The sequence below is a fragment of the Ammospiza nelsoni genome, chromosome 15 (genome assembly GCF_027579445.1).
Source record: "Ammospiza nelsoni isolate bAmmNel1 chromosome 15, bAmmNel1.pri, whole genome shotgun sequence".
Taxonomy (NCBI): Eukaryota; Metazoa; Chordata; class Aves; order Passeriformes; family Passerellidae; genus Ammospiza; species Ammospiza nelsoni.
In genome coordinates, this window is record NC_080647.1 from 17783437 (window position 1) to 17806650 (window position 23214).

Here is a 23214-nt window from a genome sequence, read left to right on the forward strand (position 1 = left end):
AACAACAGAGAACGACAGTGAAAACTTATTAACATGAGGAAAATCATATATGTAAACTAAACAAACACATGAATTAGGAGAGAGAATCACTCACATGCTTGTTAGTGACCTAGAAAAACAAAGAATCATCATGCTAAATAAATCTGCACACAACACAAAACAGGCATCCTAGGTCTGAAAGCTTATTTGAAGATAGGAGCTTCTTAAAATGAAAATTGAGATGAAATTCTGGAATAACACCATTGTTCCATCCCTCTTGGGTTTTAGTAAATATAAACTATTTAAACATTTTCCCACATATTCTGCAGTGGCTTTAGACACAGTTTAACAGACTCAGGTTGCTTTAGCTCACTGATCCAAAAATTAAAGAACTATTTATAAAATATACTATATTATATACATAAAATATAGAATATTATATAAAATATACTAACATACTATACTATAAATAATTAAATAACTATTCAACCCAAAGTTTTGGCCTCCACTGCCCATGAGTTCAACACCTGATTGTATCTGCAGTGCAATGACACATTTAACAGCACTGATACTGAAGCCATGAAACTGCCTTCCTTAAAATGCTCCCATTAATTCCAAATCATGAAAGAACCAGAAATAACTTCGGAAAAAGCTCAGCAGAACCACAGTGTGAAAACACCACCCTCAAGAAACCAGTTGCATGAAATGAAGCACAACAGTGTTAGTCATGTTTTGTCCTTCAAAACAGAGAATGGATGAGTTCTAATAATTCTGGTTATTTTTAGGATGCTGTTTTTCCTCCTCACTCCATTCAGTGCGCTGCTATTTCTGTCACAGTTCCATTTTTGCCATTATGGGGCAAACCTCAGCAGCTCTGGAATGGCCACCAACACCCCATGAAGGGAACAGAATTCTGGGTGTTTGAAATGTAAACTGCTAGAAACCCACACAAAGTCAATTAACTGGGTCTCTAATGAGCTCAATAAATACTGTTTAGTTGGCCTTACTTGGTGGGTGAAGACATGGAGCATCTCCCAGCTCTCAACACAACAGGAATAATTGTTTCTAGTGAGTTCTGCCAAAATTGCATTTTCCCATCATGAACAGGATGCCACAGAACCTCTGCTGCTCTAAACTCACCAGGATCAACATCCTCTGCACAGCTCTGCTGCCCCACAGCCACACAAACTGCAAAAATTCAGCTTTTTGGAGGGTTCATGGCTAAAAATCCAGAAGGAGTATTACAACATGAAGGAAATATCCACCCAGTCCATGTCATTCATCTCCTGCACAAAACTTCCATTCCTCCCACGAGAGGAGTGTTTTTAGAACTAAAAAGTAACACATTTTAATTTTAAAGCCTCCCCTGCACTGCAGCATCAGTGGAAAATCTTCTCTGGAACAGCATATGAACAATGGACACACTTTATTATTTCCAATTTTCCAGCTAAATATTAAAATCTTATAAGTAGAAATGTACTGGAGGAAGAAGAGTTCTCTCAGAGACTTTACAAGAAATACATTTATTTTTCTGTGTTTCAGATGAAATGCTATTTTGGTAAATAAGCACACTGCAGGATGTGGTGTCTGTGCTCAGTCCCACTCCAAGTGAGAAGTTTCATCAATCAAGTTCTCAGAGAATCCTGCTAAGCTCCAAATTAGGATGTGAATTAAACCCCAGCATTTTAAGCATAGAAAATTCACTTACATTGACCAAGCCAAAATAATGCTCATTCACAGGGAACTGCTCAGGACCAATCTCTTTCTCCAAAGCAGAGGCATTGGCGCCCTACAAAAAACAAAATTCATGTTAGAGAAAACAGAAATTTCCTAAAAAACCCCAAAGCTTAGGAAATCATTTATTTCCATTGAAAATCAGCAGTTTGTCAGAATTAAATGAATGTGACGCTTTATTATCACAAATGTACCAAGGTGTCATTTAAAATCTCAACTCCCTCAGCCAAAATTAGTGATCTGATCTAACAGAAGGGTTTGCTACATTTGAGTTTATTTAGAAATTACCACAATTAACTGTTCTCACTTAAAACACCAGGTTGGCAAGAGTGATCTAGAATCAGCAACTTAATTTAGTCAAGAATGCACTGTAAAAATAAACTTATCCTGTCTTTTTCTAGGTTTATTTTGCAAAATACTATGGACAAATGGAGGTTTTTTTACAAATCCCCAGCAGAATGGAAGGAAGAATTTTATCACAGATCACCTGAAAGTGCTTTGCCTTGGTTACCTTTAATTTCAAGGCAACATATGAAGCTCACAGTGCATTTTGACACATCCTTGAGTTTCCACAGTGCAATGAGGATGGAATTTGCTGTTTTGGATACAACTGAAAACCACCACTGCTCTTATCTGGCACATAAAGCAACAACTAAAGCATTCCAATGTTTTATTTTGAATTTTAACTTGCTCCACTTCATATTCAAAGTGGTTTTTTCATCTTTCTCCATTTTCAATCCACCAGCTCCTTATGGATGGGAATATCTGGGGTTGGTTCCTTCCCTCATTCCTCTCCATCTTGTTCTTTAATGCCTCTTGCTGATGCTCCAACAGTCCTGAGCTCCTTTGTGCAGAATCCACACTTTGGATTCCTAATTCTGTTTTAAATGCTCAAGTGACTCCAACTCTAACCTTGCCCAAACAGAAATCCTCCTGCACAGGTGAGGCACCTTCAGACACCTCAGAAAAACCTTCAACCAAACATTACAGCCCAGGAAAACTCAATTTATTTCTTCCAAAACTCAATTTATTTATTCCCCTGAAGCTACCAATGTTTTTCAATTCCTGAGCAAACATTTCCATCATCTCCCTATTAATATAAACCACAAGTAGAGACTGTAAGGACAGCTCCATCCAGATTGTTTTTAACAGAGAAATAACTCAAAATTTCCTAAAAACCAGGAGAGAAAGCAAGAAACAATCAGGTTTAACAGCTGTAGTTGGATGTCCCCCATCAGATTTATAGTGAGTTACATTTCCCAGAGCAGATAAAATGAGGCAGGCTCAGAACTGGGAACTCCAAACCCCAGCAAACACTCACAGGGTGCTGACAGATTTACAAGCAGAGTCTGCTCCAGCAGCAATTACACACAACATTTCTGAGGCATCAGTGCCACTCCAGGCAGCTCCTTTCATTTGTTTCCTTGCAGTCATTCCCTGCTTCTCTTTTTCCTCCAATATTTCCCCTGAATAAAACCCAAATCTAACCTAAAATAAAAGGAGAACCATCAGCAAGGAGGATTTGCTGGCAGGGGTCTGTCCTGGGCTACCTCAGCTCTTCACTGCTCTGATCCACACTGCCTTTGGGAAATGCTGTAAAATTCAAAATTCAACATTTCCAAAATTCATGGAAATGCACAGAAGGGGAAAATTCTGAATTTTCAGCCTGGAAATCAGAATTGGCCCCTGCTGAGGTTGTTTTGCTCTTCCATGCTGCATGTTTGGAGATTAGGAAAGGAGGATCTGTAAATCCTGAGAGCTTGTGAAGTTCAGTTTCAATTTCTCAGGAGGTTCCTCACCCTCTCCATGATCTCCAGAATTTTATTAGGGAAACACTGGGGAAAAGCCCATTAAAGGAGGTACCAAACCTCCAAAACCAGTGAAAACTGACAGCCCAAATGCTGCAGCTGGAAAGCAACACATGGAATAAATATCTGAACAAATAAATAAAACCATAAGAACTGTAATTTTGAATAAAGCTATGATATAAAGAATTGAATAGCCTACTATAAACCAGGCCACCAACTTGTATCCATTTAACCTGACAGGTCACAGGTGAGTTTTTTCCCAAGTGTTTCCTTGTATTTATTGCCCAAACTTTATAAATTTGGGTAAATTAACTGCAGAGGCAGATTAAAAATTAAGGTTTCCTTAATAAATTACATTATATTTAATGTATTATTTCCAACTGAAGTTGTAGATGCCTCATCCCTGGGAGTGTTCAAGGCCAGGCTGGAGCACTCTGGGATAGTGGAAGGTGTCCCTGTCCATGGAATGGGATGAGCTTTGAGGTCCCTTCCAACCCAAATCATTCTGGGATTCTGGAGATGATTCTGACGTTTCTTGCTAGAGAATATTTTAAATTTTTAAAATCATAAAAAAACCAAAACAGGACTCAAAGCACTTGTGGGAGGAATAAAAAAAAAATCAGAGATGAATCATAAATAGCTCTGAAGATGCAAACTTGCAAATTAAGCAGTGAAAAAGTTCCAGGAAATGCAATGCCCAGTGTTCCATGGAAAAAGAACTCCCCTGCAGCAGCACAGATGATTCACCACGGAGTCAATGGCCAGGAGAACTGAACAAGGACATGGGGAAATTCACTTTATGTGAGGGCACCACTTGGCCCCAGTCACGTTTTGGGGTAAGGTCCAGAAGTGCAGGCAAAGTCCAGCTCCTCCCAACCAGGGATCCCTGCAACTCAATTAACAATTACCAATTAACCCAGTGCACTGAAACCTGCTCCAGCCTGAGCCATGTCCTGCTGCAATGAGGCTTTGCTGTCACCCTGACAGGTGTCACATCCCTTTGTCCACCCAGTTAAAAGATTTTTCCATCTGCCACAGGAATAACATGAGAAACAATCCTCGCTTCATGATTCTGGAAATATAAAAGTCACACCTTGTCCAGAATTAAAAATCTAACCAAAGTGGCAAGTGTACATAATATGAAATGTATTTTGTTATTTGGGGAATTAATTAAATTCTCCTCTTTGGGGTGCCACAGCCGAAGTGTTCTGCATCTTGTGGTACTTTGCACACCTAAAACCATCAGAAAATCAATAGAGTTTTGCTAAACTATGTCATATATTGTGGGAGCAACAAGAAATGCTACGAAAAAATCCCTCATCCATAGCAATTGAGCCTGCTTGGTGTAAAACAGCTAAGCAAAACCACAAAAAACTAAAATACAGCCGAATATAAAGATTAATGCAGGGGATTAGAACTGACTTCTCACTGCTGGTGCAGGGCAAATAAATGAATGTTTTAACAACCCCAGAGTACATCCCTGACTTGTGGGAGGTGCAAGGAAATGCTCTCAAGTTGCTGCTCTGCTTCAGGACCATCAAACTCAGCTCTGTGAGCAGAATAAACCCAAATTTCTGCAACACACAATTACCCCAGGAGGAAAACTTCTCATTTAACCATGTGGTAATAGTGATTGACTTACATAATGAGATGTGGATTTAGTGTTCCACAGTGCTGGGGGAGGTGACAAAGGAAGTTTCAGCACTTGTAAGAAGAATTTTCCATTTTCTAGAAATTCCTGGATTTCAAGTGTTGTCTCAGAGCTCCCCTTTCCTGCTCACAGCCCACTCACAGAACGGGCTGTGCTTCCACAGCTCTGCAATTATCAGTCGAACAGGAAAATGAAAAACTGCCTGGCCCATCACCACCTCAGCAGGAATACACACAGCTACAAATGGCCAAGAAAACCCCCAAAGAACAACAATAAAATATTTCCTGTCACAGCTGAAATCATTTCACTTTGTGCATATCAGCTAATTAGAAGAAGGTGATGAACATTTCCATGAACATTTCGTGGCTGAAAAGACAAAGAACACCCTTAAAAAAATCCAATATACCAAATATTGAAGCACAAGGAATTGGTAATATTCAAGTTTTCCTCACTTTTTCATACCAACACAGTGAGGGACATCACACCAATATCCTGATTTAAAAGTGCAAGAAAAGGCTGGATGTGGCACTCAGTGCTCTGGACTGGTGACAAGGTAGGGATTGTCATTTTGGGCTCCATGATCCTGGAGGTATTTTCCAACCTGAAGGATTCTGGGATTCTATTCCATGCTCAGAGCTGGATAAGACACAGAGAAAACAGCATTAAGGCAAACTAATATCTACCCAGAGAACAATCAAGGAAAGTTTTGCTGAATTTTTAAAGAAAAGGGATGTGAAAGGAGCAGTTTCAAACCCCCTTACCTGAGGGAGCTGTCTAACCAAGCCATGCTGAGGCAGTGATCCCACAGTATTCCTGAAATTTTAACTGAAAAACCCATCAAATCCAGAAGAGAGATCTATCAACTCCTCCAGCTTGTAAGCTCTGAGTGATTTTTGCTCACTAGAGAAGTCTTGAAGATTTATTTCCAGTTCAATGCACCATGCAAATGGAATAAACAGTAGTAGACTTTTGTTTCTTAGCCACTGCAGCACCAAAAGGAGATCACAGAGAAGGATAATGAGGCATTAGCAAAAAAAAAAATCCTATTCCTGCAAAGAAAATTAGTATTTTGCATAGCCTAGATTTAATTGATTTCAGAAATGTATCAAACAACAGGAGTTTCACTACTTGGTGACCTTAAATTTACTGGATTTGTAATTATTCTTACAGACAAAAGATTGCATTATCTGACAGGAATCAGAGGAGTGGTCACTTTTGTCTGTATTATATTTAATTATCTTTATGGCAGAAATTGCAATCAGGCTCTGAGTTGAGGAGTTTTGGTGAAGCTGTGGATGATAAAAGCTGGGAGTGATTATGAACAACCCCTGAGCTCAGGACAGGAGCTGCTGTCAGCTGAGAATTCCACACTTCCAGCATCCTCATGGCTCCTGCTTCAAGCTACAACCTCTCTCCTTCTCAACAATATCAGTTTTACTGAGTTTCAGTGAAATCCTGCCCCACCACAAACCCTGGCTGACAACTAGTGCACTGTTAGTACAAACTACCCATTTTTCACCCTGAATTCACACTTTCCCACTCGGCTGGAATCCCCATTTCCATTCCCAAATATCTGCTCTCTGTGCTCAGAGGTCACTCTGCCCATGTGGGGATGGTCAGAAAAGCAGAGAGAAGGGTGTGAGGGGACCAGAGCATGGAGCAGCTGCTGCTGCAGCTCCAGAGAGAAAAGGACCAAAATTAGCACAACTCTGGGGCAGGACCCTCAGTGCTATTCTGAGCTCTTGTCAGAACAATCAGGTCAGTGCTGTGCTGCTGCTCAGCCAACAGTGAGCTGGAAAATGAGGGAAAAACCCACAGAGCAGGGAAGGAGTCACGAGAGGGGAGATCCCACTGCCCTCAGAGCTCATGGCATTCACCCCTGACAAGTTCTGAGGAGCTGTAATTACACAGGGTTGGAATTGCCAGTGGGTTTAGAGCCTTTCCATAACCATCACTGGCTCAATATAATGACAAAAAATACTCAAGATTTATCTGGTGCCATTAACAGACACAGAAATTCAGAAAGACTTGTCAAACAAATGCCCCATGAGGTTCTAATTGATGGTTTTCAACAGGGATGCAGCAGCTGCTTCAAGTACAAGGGAATTCACTGAAATCACAGAATCACAGAATTTTCAAGACTGGAAGAGACCTATAAGATCATCTAGTCCAGCCGATGTTCTAACTGTTCAGCTAGATCATGGCAGCAAGTGCCACATCCAGTCTTTTTTTAAATTCTTCAAGGGATGATGCCTCTACCACCTCACTGGGTAAATGATTCCAGTTTCTGACCACTCTTTCTGTGAAGTATTTCCTTCTTACTTCTAACTTACATCTAGCTTGACGCAACTTGAGACTGTGTCCTCTTGTTCTATCCGTTGTCGCCCGGAGAAAGAGACCGACCCCCAGCTCACTACAGCCACCCTTCAGGAAGTTGTAGAGAGCGATGAGGTCACCCCTTAGTCTCCTTTTCTCCAGGCTGAACAACCCCAGCTCCCTCAGTCGCTCTTCATATGGCTTGTGTTCCAAGCCCCTTATTAGTTTCGTTGCTCTCCTCTGGACACGCTTAAGTAACTCAACGTCCCTCTTAAAGTGAGGGGCCCAGAACTGGATACAGTACTCCAAGTGAGGCCTCACCAGTGCCGAGTACAGGGGAAGAATGACCTCTCTGTTCCTGCTGGCCATACCATTTCTGATACTGGCCAGGATGGCATTGGCCCTCTTGGCTACCTGGGCACACTGCTGGCTCATATTCAATCGACTGTCAACCAGCACCCCCAGGTCCCTTTCCACCTGGGCACTATCCAGCCACTCCATCCCCAGCTTGTATCGGTACAGGGGATTATTATGGCCGAAGTGCAATACTCGGCACTTGGACTTATTGAAGTTCATCCCATTTGATTCTGTCCATGTGTCCAGCCGTTCCAAGTCTCTCTGCAGAGCCCTACACCCCTCTAGTTGATCTACACTCATACCCAATTTGGTATCACCAGCGAAACTACTAATAAAAGACTCTAAGCCCTCATCCATATCGTCAATAAAAATATTGAACAAAACTGGTCCCAACACAGAACCCTGAGGGACACCACTTGTGACTGGTCGCCAGCTAGATGTGACACCATTCACCAGCACTCTTTGGGCCTGGCCATCCAGCCAGTTTTGAACCCAGCAAAGGGTATTCCTATCCAGACCACGGCCAGCTAGCTTGTGTAGGAGCAGTCCTCCCAACCTTTTCAAAAATACAACTACAAACTTACAGCTTGGTCTTTTTTCAAAATGAATCCTGCCAAAATCTACAAGAAGTCAATTTTAATTTTATTTTTTTTGTTAAAGTCTGCTGTGTTTATTTTGGGCACTCCACTACTTTAGATGGACACACACAAATATACACACCCCAACAGATGCTCCATTTACACCTCATTTGTGGACAGTTGCAGATTGTCAGAAGAGACCTTTTAAAATCTGGATTTGTGTCCCAAAATTTCAGAAAATTTCTATTTGTTCACTGTATCCTGTTAAAACTCTAGTTCTTTATGGGGTCGCCACCTTTCAGCTGCTTCTGGCCTGTCTAAAATACACCCAAGATTAATTAATTCCATTAGTTCACTTTTAATAATCAATTTAAAGCCCTCTCCATAAATGCAAATTGGAAGATTCAGCCTTTCTTTAAGGATAATTACTATTATTTTAGCTCAGTACTAAATATTAATTTCAAATTACCTGATTTTTATGCATTTCTCTCTTTGCAATGAATCTAATTCAGTTCAAGTGAAGGAATTAAAGGCTCATAACTCAGGGGATCTCTAACCTTTCCCTGCAGCTGGATGCACACCCAGGAGCTGTGGAGCATCAGTGGAGTAAAAACTTGATGAAATAAAATCTCTGAGGATATTTGGCTTGGACTCTACACCATTCTAACTCCTGGACTGGAACCAGCCGGCAAAAAACATTTCCCTTTAAAAAAACACAAAAAATGGGAAAATCTACAGGATTTCAGTGTCCAGAACATGCCTGGTGCACAACTTGCTCTCTAATTACTCATTTAGCTTTGAACAAATGAGAGTAGCAGAAGACTGAGGGTTTGAAGCAAGCTGGGAAGCAGCTTTCAGGTTGTGCAGAAAGGCTCCCAGGGACACCATGGTGCAGCACTCCAGATTAGAGGAGCTGCTTAAACCAACTGCTGAGGAGTTGTTTAAGAGTGAATAAACAAATCAAAACAAAAAGGGGGGAAAAGAACAAGTAGGGGAAAAAAAAAAAAAAAAGCTGCTTTTGCAGGAAAGAAATCTGCATGAGCTGATGTAGAATCTGCCTGCACTTGCTGTATTTGCTGAGATAATAGTTCCAGCTTCAGGACTATTAAAATTACCCTGGGGGGAAGTGGAAATGGAGCAGATTGGGGTTGTATTGCTGCAGGTTTATAGAACACCGGCATGGCTTTGTAAACACAGATTAGATGTTGCTCTCCCCATCCTTTAAAACTCGGGGCTGTGGAGCACTGAAGTCAGATAAAAAGAGTTGTCAGCTCTGGTTTGAAAGGATCCCTTTTCACAGATCTGGGAAGGCTGTCTGTGTTCCAGGCATAACAAATTACTGTAAATTGAGCCCTGGATTGCAGCACTTTGCCTGCATAAGCACTCCAAACAAACTGATAATCCTGGAAGGAGCAGTGTCACAGACCATCCAAGGCTCCACCTTCCAAATGCCACAGAATCTTCCTCCTGGAAAGGCTGTGCCCATTTCCAGCAGAGAGGAGAGCTCACAGAGCACCCTGACTGCTGCCATGGCACCCAGGGAAACTCCAAAGTGCTGCATTTCCAAAGGAATTTCCTCCTAGGAAGCCTTAACTGGAGTGTTTAAATCAATGAGAGCAGAGTGCTGTGTAAACTCCTCCAAGCACGTGTTTATTCTGTGAGGAGCTGCTCCTGCCAGGTCCTCAGGATCCACACTCCCAAAGGACAGCAGGGCCCAGCTCCTGGGAAACCCTCTCATTTATGCTCTGTGAGGGACAGCAGAGCTGGCTCCAGTGAGAAAACACCTGGAAAGGATTGGGGAGAAAGGGCAGGAAAAGCAGAACCACTGCTCAGGGCTGAGCTTTGGCAGCAGCTGCTTCCTCTCCTCAGCCACTGCCTCCCACATCAGCACTGCTCCCAGTGCATCCCAGTGCATCCCAGTCTCCTCAGCCACTGCCTCCCACATCAGCACTGCTCCCAGTGCATCCCAGTCCATCCAATCCTCAGCCACTGCCTCCCAAATCACCACTGCTCCCAGTGCATCCCAGTCTCCTCAGCCACTGCCTCCCACATCAGCACTGCTCCCAGTGCATCCCAGGCTCCCAAATCACCACTGCTCCCAGTCCATCCCAGTATCCTCAGCCACTGTCTCCCACTGTCCTCAGCACATCTTGAACAAGCTACACTCTGTTATTTTTGCATCCTTCCCCAGGTATTCACACTTCATTTTTACATGAACTGAAGCAGAAGTTCTCTAATATAATCAGTGTCTACTTTGAACTAATGAACCATGGAGTGCCCACTTTCCCCAACTCAATGGCACAACACAGCTGGGAGCTCTCATGATCTCTCATTTTCCTGAGGACAATTAAAACATTACATTTTAGAAGTTTACAGACAATCAAAGCAGGCACCAGAACAGCACAAAAGCTCCTTCAGGCGTTCAGGACTCCTGTAAAATCCCAAAGCTCATTCCAAGGGAATCTGTGTGGTGCTCCCAGTCCATCCCAGTCCATCCAATCCTCAGCCACTGCCTCCCACATCAGCACTGCTGCCAGTGCATCCCAGTCCATCCCAGGCTCCCAAATCACCACTGCTCCCAGTCCATCCCAGTCTTCTTAGCCACTGCCTCCCACATCACCCTGCTCCCAGTCCATCCCAGTTCATTCCAGTCCATCCCAGTCTCCTCAGCCACTGCCTCCCACATCACACCACTCCCAGCTCATCCCAGGCTCCCAAATCACCACTGCTCCCAGCACATCCCAGTCTCCTCAGCCATTGCCTCCCACATCACACTGCTCCCAGTCTATCCCAGTTCATTCCAGTTCATCCCAGTCTCCTCAGCCACTGCCTCCCACACCACCACTGCTCCCAGTTCATCCAAAGCTCCCAAATCACCACTGCTCCCAGTCCATCCCAGGCTCCCAAATCACCACTGCTCCCAGTCCATCCCAGTCCCCTCAGCCTCCCACATCCCACAGCTCCCAGCCCATCCCCCTGATTCCCCCCCCAAGCCTCGTGGTGCCCCTGTGTTTCTGCAGTGACCCAGTAACACACACAGCAGGGGAGGCTTTGCCAGCTCAGCTCCCAGGGACTCTGCAGCTCCCTGAGAGAACAAACACAAACAGCTCCCAGCTGTGCAGGGCCCAGTGTTTACCAGCATTGTTCTTTTGTGAGCTGGCAGGGAGATTTTATCAGGAGCCTCACACATCAAACAGGGCAGGGACAATGCTGTGGAGGGTGAGGAAGTGGATGCTGAGGGAGAGCAAAGATTTATAAATAGGTTAATATTTCATTTATAACTTCAGCTATTACACAGGCACAGCGCAGCAAAATTCAGCTGTGAGCCCAATCAATGGATCTGAATGGGGAGATATATTCACAACTCGGTGTGTGAGGGGTTAAGTGGATAAATCATGGAATAGTTTAGGCTGGAAGGGACCTTAGAGCTCATCCACTGCCACCCCCTGCCACAGCAGGGACACCTTCCCCTGTCCCAGGTGCTCCCAGCCCTGTCCAACCTGGCCTTGGGCACTGCCAGGGATCCAGGGGCAGCCACAGCTGCTCTGGGCACCTGTGCCAGTGCTTTACCATCCTTAATGAAAAATATTCCTTCCTTTCTAGTCTAAATTAACCCACTTTTCATTTAAAACCATTCCCTCTTGTCCTTTCACAACAAAGTTTCTCCCCATCTGTTTTACAAGCCCACTTTAAGTGTTCACTATAAAAGGAGCTGAAAATAGAAAATACAACACACAAACAAACCATAATGATGCACAGTGCTGCCCTTTCTTTTGGCAGCAAGTGCAGGAATCCCCCAAACTGACATCTGCTGGAGCAAGCACTGAAAGCCATTGCTTTTTTAATGGCAACAAGACAGCAAGTGATGTGCATGCAAACAGATGAATTCCAATAAAAGCATTTCCTCTAAATCCTGATTAAAGAGCCAAACAACAGAGATTGAGTAACAGAGCACATCTTGAACAAGCTACACTCTTATTTTTGCATCTTTCCCCAGGTATTCACATTTCATTTTTACATGAACTGAAGCAGAAGTCCTCTAATAAAATCAGTGTCTACTTTGAACTAATGAACTATGGAGTGCCCATGGCACAACACAGCTGGGAGCTCTCATGATCTCTCATTTTCCTGAGAGAAATCTCATTAAAGAATGACATTTTAAAAGTTTACAGACAATCAAAGCAGGCACCAGAACAGCACAAAAGCTCCTTCAGGTGTTCAGGACTCCTGTAAAATCCCAAAGCTCATTCCAAGGGGACCTGTGTGGTCCACCTGAACTGCAGCCTCCTTTGCTTCCAGCCCCAAACTGTCAGAAACCCCAAATGTGCAGCAACAAACACCCATCACACACAGCATTAAACCACAACACAAACAGCATGTGGGAAAACCTTGAAGTGACCTCCTCCCTACTTTGTAAAGGGTTGTATATTTTTTTTTCCCCCCAAAACAATTATTCTCAGTTATTCTCAGGCTGGGCTCTAAGTGCAAAGATGAATATTTGGTTTCTTTCAGCTTAACAAGTCAGTCAAGAAGCAGAGCACTGCTGGAGACAGAAATCTGCTTAGCCAGCTCCACCTTCCCTTCTTGCAGTGATAAAAATAAAAGCTATAAATGTTAATTCTCTGATAGAGCCAAAGCAAAGTCCTACAGCTACAGGTGACAGCAGGGAGGTGACATTCCACACCAGGGACACCACAGCTCTGCTTGAGCTGCCCAGTGTAAATTATTCAGGTGGCAAATGGAAATGTGGCACTTACAAATGCTGCAGCCACCTCCCCTGCAGCACTGAAGTCAATAATTATGTCCTGATTCAGACTGTGTAAGGCTACCCCCAATTTGTAGCCTGGATTGGAGCTCTTCAGGCATGTCCTACTGGTTTGACCAACAATTAGACATGAACCTAGAGGAAGTGGCCCTAATTGCCTACAAGAAACAAAATTCTGCTCACAGCTTGCTACAGACTCCTCACAAGCTGCCAGGGAGGAAAATCCCAGCTCTGGCCTTTGCACCTTGCTCCCTTCTCAAGTTCTGGTCTGCTTTTCCAAAAGTTCTGTCAATTCAACAAAATCCTCAAGTTCTGAATGAGAAACTCAGTTCTACAACTGCCTCAGAGCACAGCAAACACATCCTGGGTCAGAGGATGCAGTCAGACCCAAGGAATTCTGCCCCCCTCTCCAAGAGAGCATTCCCACCTGTGCACCCCAGACTCCCCTTTAAACACTTCTGAAACAGCAACTGTAGATTGTTTAAGCAAAATGCCTCAGCAGTGCTCTCTGTTTCCACCTCTGCAGCCATTTCCCTCAATCCTGCAGCTCCCTGCAAACAGAAGGAAAAACCCCAAAGCCCAGAGCAGAGGGAAGGGCTGGGACACAAAGCTGGTGCCAGGGAGGCAGAGCTGGAGCAGTGGCTCCTGGCCATGGCTGTGCTTCCCCCGTGGTGCCACAGCCTCCCCAAGCCAGGAATCACATCCCAGGGAACAACCCCTGCTCCCAGTCCTGCCCAGGCTGGAGCTGCCACAGGGATGTGGTGAAACTGAGGCCTTGGGAAGGCTGAGCTGAGCAGAGGCTGGGCAGAGTTAAAGAATAAAGCAGGGATGTATTAAAAGGATCTCCTCCATGGATCCACCTTGGGCCATACCAGGGTGCACCCAAGATGAACCAAAATGGTCACAAAAATCCCTGACTGGTCATGGGCTCTCTCACTGTGATCAGTTCTGCTCCATTTCCATATTGCAGTTCACTGTCCCGTTCCAGCTTTAGCCCATGCAGTCCCACCCTGCTTGTTTTTCTCTCTCAGCTCAGGGTGTTTGTGCTCTTGGGCTGAGATTTGGATCATTTGTCCTTGGTCCCCAGCTGGAGCAGGAATTGTTTTGTCTCCCTAGGCTCACCATCCCATAATATGAACCCAGACCCACACACTAAAGCAGCACTGAATGTGAAAAACAGAAAAGCTCAAACCTGAGGCATCAAAACCCTGGAAAAGGGATGGTGCTCCCACCAAGGAAATGCCACCACCCTGAGGCACAGCAGAGCTGATCCTCCAGAAGTGATTTCAGGGAGGGGAGATGATCCAAGCTCAACCTCATCACTGGCTGGAATGAACTCAAGCTTGGGATTTCATTTTTAGAGAGACATTGGAGAGGAATGGGGTGGCTGAGGAGCAGTCAGGAACAGCAGTCCCTGTGAGGCTGAAGGGTCTGACAATGTCACAAACCTGGGTTTCACTGTTCCAGCCTGGAGCACAGATGATGACTGGAAATGCTGGTTAAAACTGCATGTTTTACTAAAAAAAATATGTAAAGTTCTGTACAATCACTCCAGTTTAGCATAATCCTGGAGAAAGCAGCTCCCAAAGGGACTTTGTTCATGTATTTCAATGTTTTTAAAAAGAAAGCTCAGCTTTTTCATCTACCTTTTTTTTAACAGTATTTTTACTTGCTGGACATGCAAATAAACTGATCCAGTTCTAAAATCCAGCACCCAGACCTTAATTTCCTGGGCTAGATGAGGGAATAAATGTTAATATTGACAGTAAATTTAGCCAAGCTACACATGCACCTAAACACTGATGCTGACAGATCCCACAGCACTTGATTAAATGACTAATTAAGAAATTTGGAGGACAGTTTCATGCAATTATTTCTGCACAGAACTGAAACAGCAAATTCTCCACTTGAAACACAATGGGGAGAATCTGCTGCAGTTCTTGGAAAAGAATTCCCAGAAACTCAGGAGGGGAACGGGAGGAACCTGCCCAGCTTCCATCCATCCTCCCAGCCAAAATCAGGAGCAAAAATGCCAAAAGCCCACAGGGATGTGCTCAGGTGTGGCTGCACAGTCCCAGGGAAATGCTCTGCCCTCTCAGTCCCAGCTGCTCCCAGGAATGCACCCAAAATATTCCAGGGACTGAGTCAATCTCTGCCCCTGGGTGCAGAACTCCTCAGCAAATTCCTGACTCACCTCTCATGGCCTTCATCTCACCTGGGTCTGTCATGGCAATTAAAAAAAAACAAATTATGTAGGAAAAAAACCCATTTAGTGACATTAAGGAAGGATGAAGTTCTGGGAAACTTTCTCCCAAAGACTTCCAGGGAGGTCTCCAAGGCCAGGGATTTGAGAAGCAAAGGTTGATGTCTCCTGTTAGGGTGTGAGGCTGCAAATGCTCAGTTTGGACCTGGGCATTTTGGTCAGTTTTTACTGGCTCAGCTCAGCTGGGCCTGGACTCACACTGGGAGGCAGCACCTGCACGGAACAGAAGGAAAATCCTGTTCCTGTCCCACACAGGTAAAACAGAGCCAGTGACCGGTGTGCAGGCTGCAGAGGGAGAGGGGAGCTGAGCAGTGAAAAGGAGGGACTGTGAACACCGAACTGCTCCAGTGGGCGCCTCCTGCAGCCCGGGCTCGCAGCACGGAGCTCCTCCCAGAAGGTTCTGTGAGCTCAGCTCCGCTGTTTCACGGCCGGGCTCAGGTATTTCAGCCGTGCCCAGCGCCAGCCCGGCCACTCCGGGCTCTATTTACACAGCAGCGGAGCTTCATTAAGAATTCTGCATAATCATGCAATTACCAGCCTGCCTCTCTGCCCGGCTGGCGGCAGGGACGGTCCCGGTACACGCATGCACGTGGAGCCACTGCAGAGCTCTGACAAACGAGTAGAACGAGCTTTAAAATGAACTCAGTTATCACAACAACCCGACACGACCTGGGCACAAGGCCAATTAATGCTCGATAATTCCTTTTCTCTGCGAAAGGCAGCACGCACCGACCCGAAGAACATTTCAGGGCACGGGCGGCGCAGACACACCCACCGGGAGCGCCGGGCTCGCGTTCCTGCCGAGCCTCCGGCGCCTCTCCCACCGGGATTTCACCCCATTATCCCAAAGCCCTGCGAGCCCCGGCCAGGCCGGCACCCGCGCTCAGCCCGGCCGCGGCTCCCCGCGCTCCGCTCGCCCTGCCCGGGCACAGCCGCTCCGCCCCGGCCCCTCCGAGCCCGGTGCCGGCGGCGGGGCCTCCCGCAGCGGTGGCTCTGAACTGCCCGCACGGCGCCGGGGCGCGCAGCGCGGGCTCTCCCCGCCGCTCGGCGCGGGGCACAAGGCCGGGAGCCCCCGAGGAGCGGCGGCGCGGGCCGGGCGGCCCCAGGGCTCTCACCATGGTACAGACGGCGGCGAGTCTCCGCACCGTCACCAGCGCCTCCATCCGCCCCCGGCCGCCGCCATCTTGGGCCGCGACTGACAGCGCCACCTGCGCACCCGATAACCGGCCCGGGCCGTGCGCCGCCGAAACAGCGCCGCCTGCGCCGCGAAACCACCGTTCCGAGGCGTGCTCGGTCCGGGGGGACGGGCTGCGGAACGGGATCGGGAATGGGGATGGGATCGGGAATGGGGATGGGAATGGGAATGGGAATGGGGTTGGGAAAGGGATCGGGAATGGGGATGGGAATGGGAATGGGAATGGGGTCAGGAATGGGAATGGGATCGGGAATGGGGATGGGAATGGGAATGGGAATGGGGTCGGGAATGGGAATGGGAATGGGAATGGGAATGGGGTCGGGAAAGGGATCGGGAATGGGATCGGGAATGGGAATGGGAATGGGAATGGGGTCGGGAATGGGAATGGGAATGGGGATGGGAATGGGAATGGGAATGGGGTCAGGAATGGGAATGGGGTCGGGAAAGGGATCGGGAATGGGGATGGGAATGGGGATGGGAATGGGGAATGGGAATGGGAGTGGGAGTGGGAATGGGAACAGGAATGGGAATGGGAACGGGAATGGGATCAGGAATGGGAATGGGAATGGGATCGGGAACAGCACAGGGATTGGAACAGACAGAGATGGGAAAAGGATTGGGATGGAATTGGGTTCATTATGGGAAACAGTTTTCCCAGAGCAGCTGTGGCTGCCCCTGGATCCCTGGCAGTGCCCAAGGCCAGGCTGGGCATTGGGGTTTGGAGCAGCCTGGGATAGGGAAAGGTGTCCTGCCATGGCAGGGGTGGCACTGGAGGGGCTTTGGGGTCTCTCCCAGACCATAACATTCTGTGGGTCTGTGATTCCATGATCCTTGTGGGCCCCTTCCCTCAGGATATCCCGTGGTTTCCAGGGCTCAGGGAAGCCCCACTGGGCTGGGCTCTGCGAGGGCTCTGTGACACTGGAGGAAGGCACTGTCCCCGCAGGGCTGGGCACTGAGGGTGTCACCAAAACACCACCAAGGGACACCACAGCCAGCCCAGAGCACCAGGACCCTCAGAGGTGCCCATGGAACTCTGTGATTCCCAAGGCTCTTTGCAGAGGTTGCGGGATTTTGGTATGGGGTGAGACAGTGGTGCTGCCCAGGCATCCTCTGCTGTTCCACGCCACATGTCCCTGCTCCAGCACGGTGACAAAAGGGCTCTTTGAGAGCTCAGCACTGCAATGACAACAGTGCCCATTGTCAATCCATTGTCAATCCTGTGGGAGAAGGAGTGGGAAGCGTTCCTGAGACACCACAGAGCCCGTCCTGCAGGGCACAGTGACAACAAACACAGCTCGGCAGGAACAGCAAGGAATGGACAGAAATGCAGGATGGGGCTGATCCTGACCCAGAGCTGTGCCCAGCAGGAGCAGGGAGGTCACTGTGCCCCTGTCCCTGGCACTGTGAGGGCACACCCCGAGTGCTGTGCCCAGCTCTGGCCCCTCAGCTTGGGAAGGACCTTGGGACACTGAGCACATCCAGAGAGAGGGGCTGGAACACAAACCCTGAGAGGAGCCCCTGAGGGAGCTGGGGGTGCTCAGCCTGCAGAAAAGGAGACTCAGGGGTGCCCCCATCGCTCTGCACAGCTCCTGAAAGGTGCCTGTGCTCAGCTGGGGCTGGGCTCTGTCTGCAGGAACTGACACAGCCAGAGCACACAGCCCCGAGCTGTGCCAAGGGAAATGCAGGCTGGATAGCAGGAAAAGGTTTTTACAGAAAAGTGATAAATTTCTGGAATGTTCTGCCTGTGGAGGTGGTGCAGTCCCCATCCCTGGGTGTGTTTAACAAAGCCTGGATGTGGCACTGGGTGCCAGGGGTTGGGTGAGGGGTTGGGGCTGGGCTGGACTCGATGATCTCAAAGGTCTCTTCCAACCCAGTGATTCTGTGATTCTGTGAATGACAACAGTGCCCATTGTCCATCCAGTGGGAGAAGGAGTGGGAAACGTTCCTGAGGCAGCACAGAGCCCATCCTGCAGGGCACAGTGACAGCAAACACACCTCAGAAGGAACAGCCCTGGGAAGCAGCAAGGAACAGGCAGAAATTGGGGATGGGGGTGTGGCTGATCCTGACACAGAGGTGTGCCCAGCCTGGAGGCTGCAGCCTCCCCTCATCCCCACGAGCTGTGGGAGTGCCTGTGAGGGCACTGGGAGCTCCCTGCTCACAGTCCCAGCTCTGCCAGGGCTGTTTCCACTCTCCAGCCCTGACCTTGTGGGAATATCTGTGGGAAGGGTGAACTGTTCTGTTTCCAAAGCAGAAACTTCTTTATGAGGCTGAGATGTTTCCATTCTGTTTGAGCTGCTGGCCTGCAGAGATCTTCTCCTACCCATGCTGGGCTTCCCACGTCATCTGCTGCAGCCTCCCCAGGGACAGGCCCCAGGAGCACAAAAACCCCAATCCTTCCCAAAAATCCCCAAAGTGAAAGGGCCACGTGCTCCTCACAGGGCTGCCATGAATGGCAGTGCTTTAAAATTAGGGACAGGAAATGCAGGAACTGGGGAAGCTGTGCAGTGTTTGACCAGATTGAAGTGTGTATTTAAATGTTCATCTCTCTTACATCCCAAAATAGAGTCAAAGATGATTTATCACAGCTGCTGCAGCAGCATCTGAGGACATTTCCTTGCCCTTTAGCCTCAGGATCAGAACAACTTGGTGCTGAGTAGAATTACAGGGCTAAAATCGTGGTCTTGTCCCTGAATGTCTTCAGAGGTCACTGCTGGAGCACAGAGATGCACTTTTAATTCATCTAAACTCAGCAAGGTGGAATTGTGAGCACACAGGCCAAGGCTGGTTCTCTGAGCACACCACACTCATTTTTCATCCTTTCTTATCTCCTCCCCCTTTGCCTTTTCCAGCTTGGAGGTGTTCAGTTCCTGGGAGCACAAAGGTGCTTCAAAGACAGTTTCTGTTGAATGCAGTGTCATAAGTGACCTTTGGGCCCCAAGTTTGCCCCAAAGAGGGGCAGAGAGAGCTGCAGGGACCAATTCTTGTTGGTTCAAGTCACTTCAGAGGTGTGTGCATGAGCTGCCGGCCACAAGTTCTGTCTCAGCATCTGCCACAGCCCCTGGCACTTCCCCACAGCCACATTTCCCATTTCTGCTCCAAAACCAGCCCTGTTTCTCCTCCCAAGTCCCCCTAACATCAATATATTCTATAAAAGATGTGCCAGAGGCAAATGTAATGGTTACAAATTGACTTCTGGAGGAAAAATCATTTCTGCCAGAGCTAGGCAGATGAAGAAACATTTTCCCAACATGCTGGGACCTTAGCAAGGTCTCTCTGGCTCTGGTCATCTCTTACTTCTTTTGTACAATGCAGGAGGAATCATTACAGCCAGTTTTAAAGCTCTCTGACATCCTCCTGTCACGGGCACAATGGTCATGGCAAATACTTTTATTTTTAGCAAGCTTTGTCTCTGAAAATGTGTAGGAGGGCCAACAACAATATAAATAGAAAATCTTCTAACAAACAGAGCCAAAAGCAACACAGAGCAGTAAATAAATCTGTAAAAAATTTGGTGTGGAAATAACAATCTCTGTGCACCATGCAAAGGCACACATCTTTGCATGAGCAACCCAAGGGGTGGTAAAGTGAAACCTCCAGAACCATCCAAGTGTTTCCAAAGTCACTCTCAGTTTTGCAAACATTCCCCCTCTAATTTAAGCTATTGTTTTTCCAAGAGAATTAGAATGTAAAACATGGGGTTTTTAGCTAAATATAAGTCCACTGTGCACAAACAATGAATATCTCCTTTAAAAACAATTGTTATTCCACATGCCAAGGGTTACACAACCCCAGAGAGTGTGAATCTTTCTTGTCTCTGAAAAGGTTGCTCTGGCAATCTAGAAAATTAGACAAGGACCACATTTGAAAACTTCTGGGTTTGATTCTGTATTTTACTTGAATCCTTTCAGAATTAAACCCTTGAAGTTGAGAGGAAAGGAGAGCTTGAGAGCAGGTTGAAAACTTTGGGAGAATGCACAGCTTTTTTATTTGTACTAAAGCCATTCTCTCTGCACAGAGATTCCTGCACGTGGTGGAACAAGATCTGGGGAGAAGCACAAGAAGCCAGGGCTGGTGCAGGAGAAATTCATATTGAACCAGATCAGCCAAGGAGCTCCAACTCCACTGCTCTGCTTCCAACATGCAGCCTGAAACTCTTTCACATTTGTTTTAAGCAACCAGAAGCCCTCAGAGCTGCCAAAAGCAGCAGTTTGACATTTCCTGCAGCACTGCTGTCTCATTCCTGCCCCCACACATCCCCTCTCCCATGTCAGCAGCAGATCCAGCCCTGCAAGCACATGGAGCAGCTTCCCTGTCCCTCCTCACACAGCAGCTGCTCCTTGCCCCTGCTTGGGACTCCTGATTTTCGAGTGCCACATCCAAGCTCAGCATCCTTTGAGCACAGTTTGCATTCTTTGTGTCTGCCTCACATTCATCCAGGCCAAAGCTCACCCTCATGTGCCTCTGACTCCTTTCTGTGTTCCTCAGCACCACATTTGGTTACCCAAAACAATTTTGACTTTTTTTTTTCTTTCAGTTGAACGTGCCTCCCTCTTGGAGCAAGCCTGCAGAGCTGTTTTCTTCTAGGAATGTCTTTGCTCATATAGAATATTCTTCACGGTCTTTCTGAACTTATCTGGCTTTTTTTTTTCCTGGGCTGGAGCTCTTGTGGCCACCTAGAAGCTGACAGATCTATGATTGTTTGGTTTTGGAGGAGGACTATTGTGATGAATGGTTTTATATTACTCACTAACATATGCTTTTAATAGCAAATGGGAACAAAGGTTCCAGCACTCAGACAGGCAGACAGTGACTTACTGCTGCTAACTAATCCCAAATTTATCACTGTCCTGCTCAATAGCACATTTCAAAGTGCTGCCCTATTAATTGACCACAAGATTTTGAGTTTTTTTCCTATTTTTCCTCTCATTTTGCTTCTTCTTACAAAACTTGTGTGAGATTAAAGCACGCCAGTAAATAAATTTCTTGGAAAAGATTTTTTTTTATCAGTGTTTGGGGTTTTGCAAAATCTGGAAGCAAATTGTCACTGGAAGACTTGCAAACCATTCCCACAGGAGCCATGTCCCAAAAGACAGAGGATCCAGCATTTCCCTCCCAGTTTCATGAGCTGCATCAGCCTCCAGACCTTTCTTCCTCCTCTTCATCAGCTGCCAGGATGGTCAAAGGAGCAACACTGGGAGCTTGCAGAGCATCACTGCACAAATACTGCTGCACAACGAGGTTTCAGAGGGGAAACAGAACCTTGGAAAAGGGACATGTCCATAAATCTTGGCATTCTTGTGCTGATTTCACTGCACTGCTGTGCCCCAGGGCTGGATTTTCCTCCGGGCAGTTGACACCTTGTGAGATGCTGGTGTGGAAGCTGGGCACCCATCCTTTGGGAAGGGACAGTGATCCAGAGCCCTGTCAGGATTTCCCATTCCCTGGGAGCTGCTGGGGAGGGCTCAGGTACGTGCTGTGGGTCCCCATGAGAGCCCCATGAGAGCAGCTGGGCACAGAGAGCCTTTCTGGTGGCTGCAGCCTCTCCAGAGCGAGCCAAGCCCATCTCCTGCCTGCAGAGAATCTGCATCCCCAGGTCTCCATGAGCTTTGGGAGTTTATCTCGCTCTCCATTCCCATCCACGTCTCCCACACAGCCTGACAGAGTCCATGTCCCAGCCTCGCCTCTGCTCCCTTCTGAGAAGGCTTTCAAAGATGAATGCTCCAACTACATTATTTTTTTAAGTTTAATTTACATCTGTTTTGTATTATATGCAGTTCTGCTTTATCTGGGTCACTCCCTCCCCAGTGTTCTTCCCTCCCCGCTATCCCAGAGAGCTGATTGTAGCCAGTGTTCATTTCCAGGCTGTCATGCCACAGACCCTGCCAGCTGCCCTAAAACCCCACTCAGTTTTCCTAGAGAAGCCATTCTCTCCTCATTCTTCCCTCTGGAAGCCGCCCAGCCCCAGTCTGTCAGCAGCCCCAAATTCCCTTTGCAGAGCCTGCAGGGTCCCACCCCAACGCTGCCCCACGTTCCTGCCGCCCTTCAGGACTCACAAAGCAGCAGATCAAATGTATCCCGGAGGATTCACGGCATGTCAGCTGGGATTTTGGAATATCCCACAGCTGCCCCAAAGCTCTGAGGGAGATGGAAATGTTTATTATCCTGGAGAGCGGGGTCTCATGGGCAGTACACAATGAAGGGCGCAGGGAGAACAACAGAGCGCGGGGCTGGGGTCGCGGAAAGGGCGAAGGACTCGGACAGGCAGAACAGGATTATTCACAGCCGAATTAGAGCTGAGCACGGCCGTGACCGCACCGCGCTCCGAGCGCTCCCGTGACGGCTGCAAAGCCCCAAAATCTGGATTTTAGCAGCCGGCCAGGGGAGCGCACGGAGCAGGCCTGGGGAGGGCTGTGATGGGAGAGCCGTGAGGGGAGGGCTGTGAGGGGAGGGCTGTGAGGGGCGGCAGGGTGAGGGGAGAGCTGCGAGGGGAGAGCTGCGAGGGGACGGCTGTGAGGGGACGGCTGTGATGGGAGAGCCGTGAGGGGAGAGTTGTGAAGGGAGGGCTGT

General features: G+C 47.4%; 1 protein-coding gene across 1 annotated transcript in view; it reads right to left on the minus strand.

The window, feature by feature from the left end:
* Positions 1–16635, minus strand: part of LOC132079941 (ubiquitin carboxyl-terminal hydrolase 12-like) — a 31173-nt gene extending 14538 nt beyond the window's left edge. Inside the window, exons 1-2 of the mRNA XM_059482847.1 lie at positions 16567–16635; positions 1688–1768 (exon numbers count right to left, since the gene is read on the minus strand). Of these exons, the coding sequence (XP_059338830.1) occupies positions 1688–1768; positions 16567–16614 (129 nt within the window). The 5' untranslated portion in view covers positions 16615–16635. The remainder of the gene's footprint in view (positions 1–1687; positions 1769–16566) is intronic.
* Between the last annotated feature and the right edge of the window lie 6579 nt (positions 16636–23214).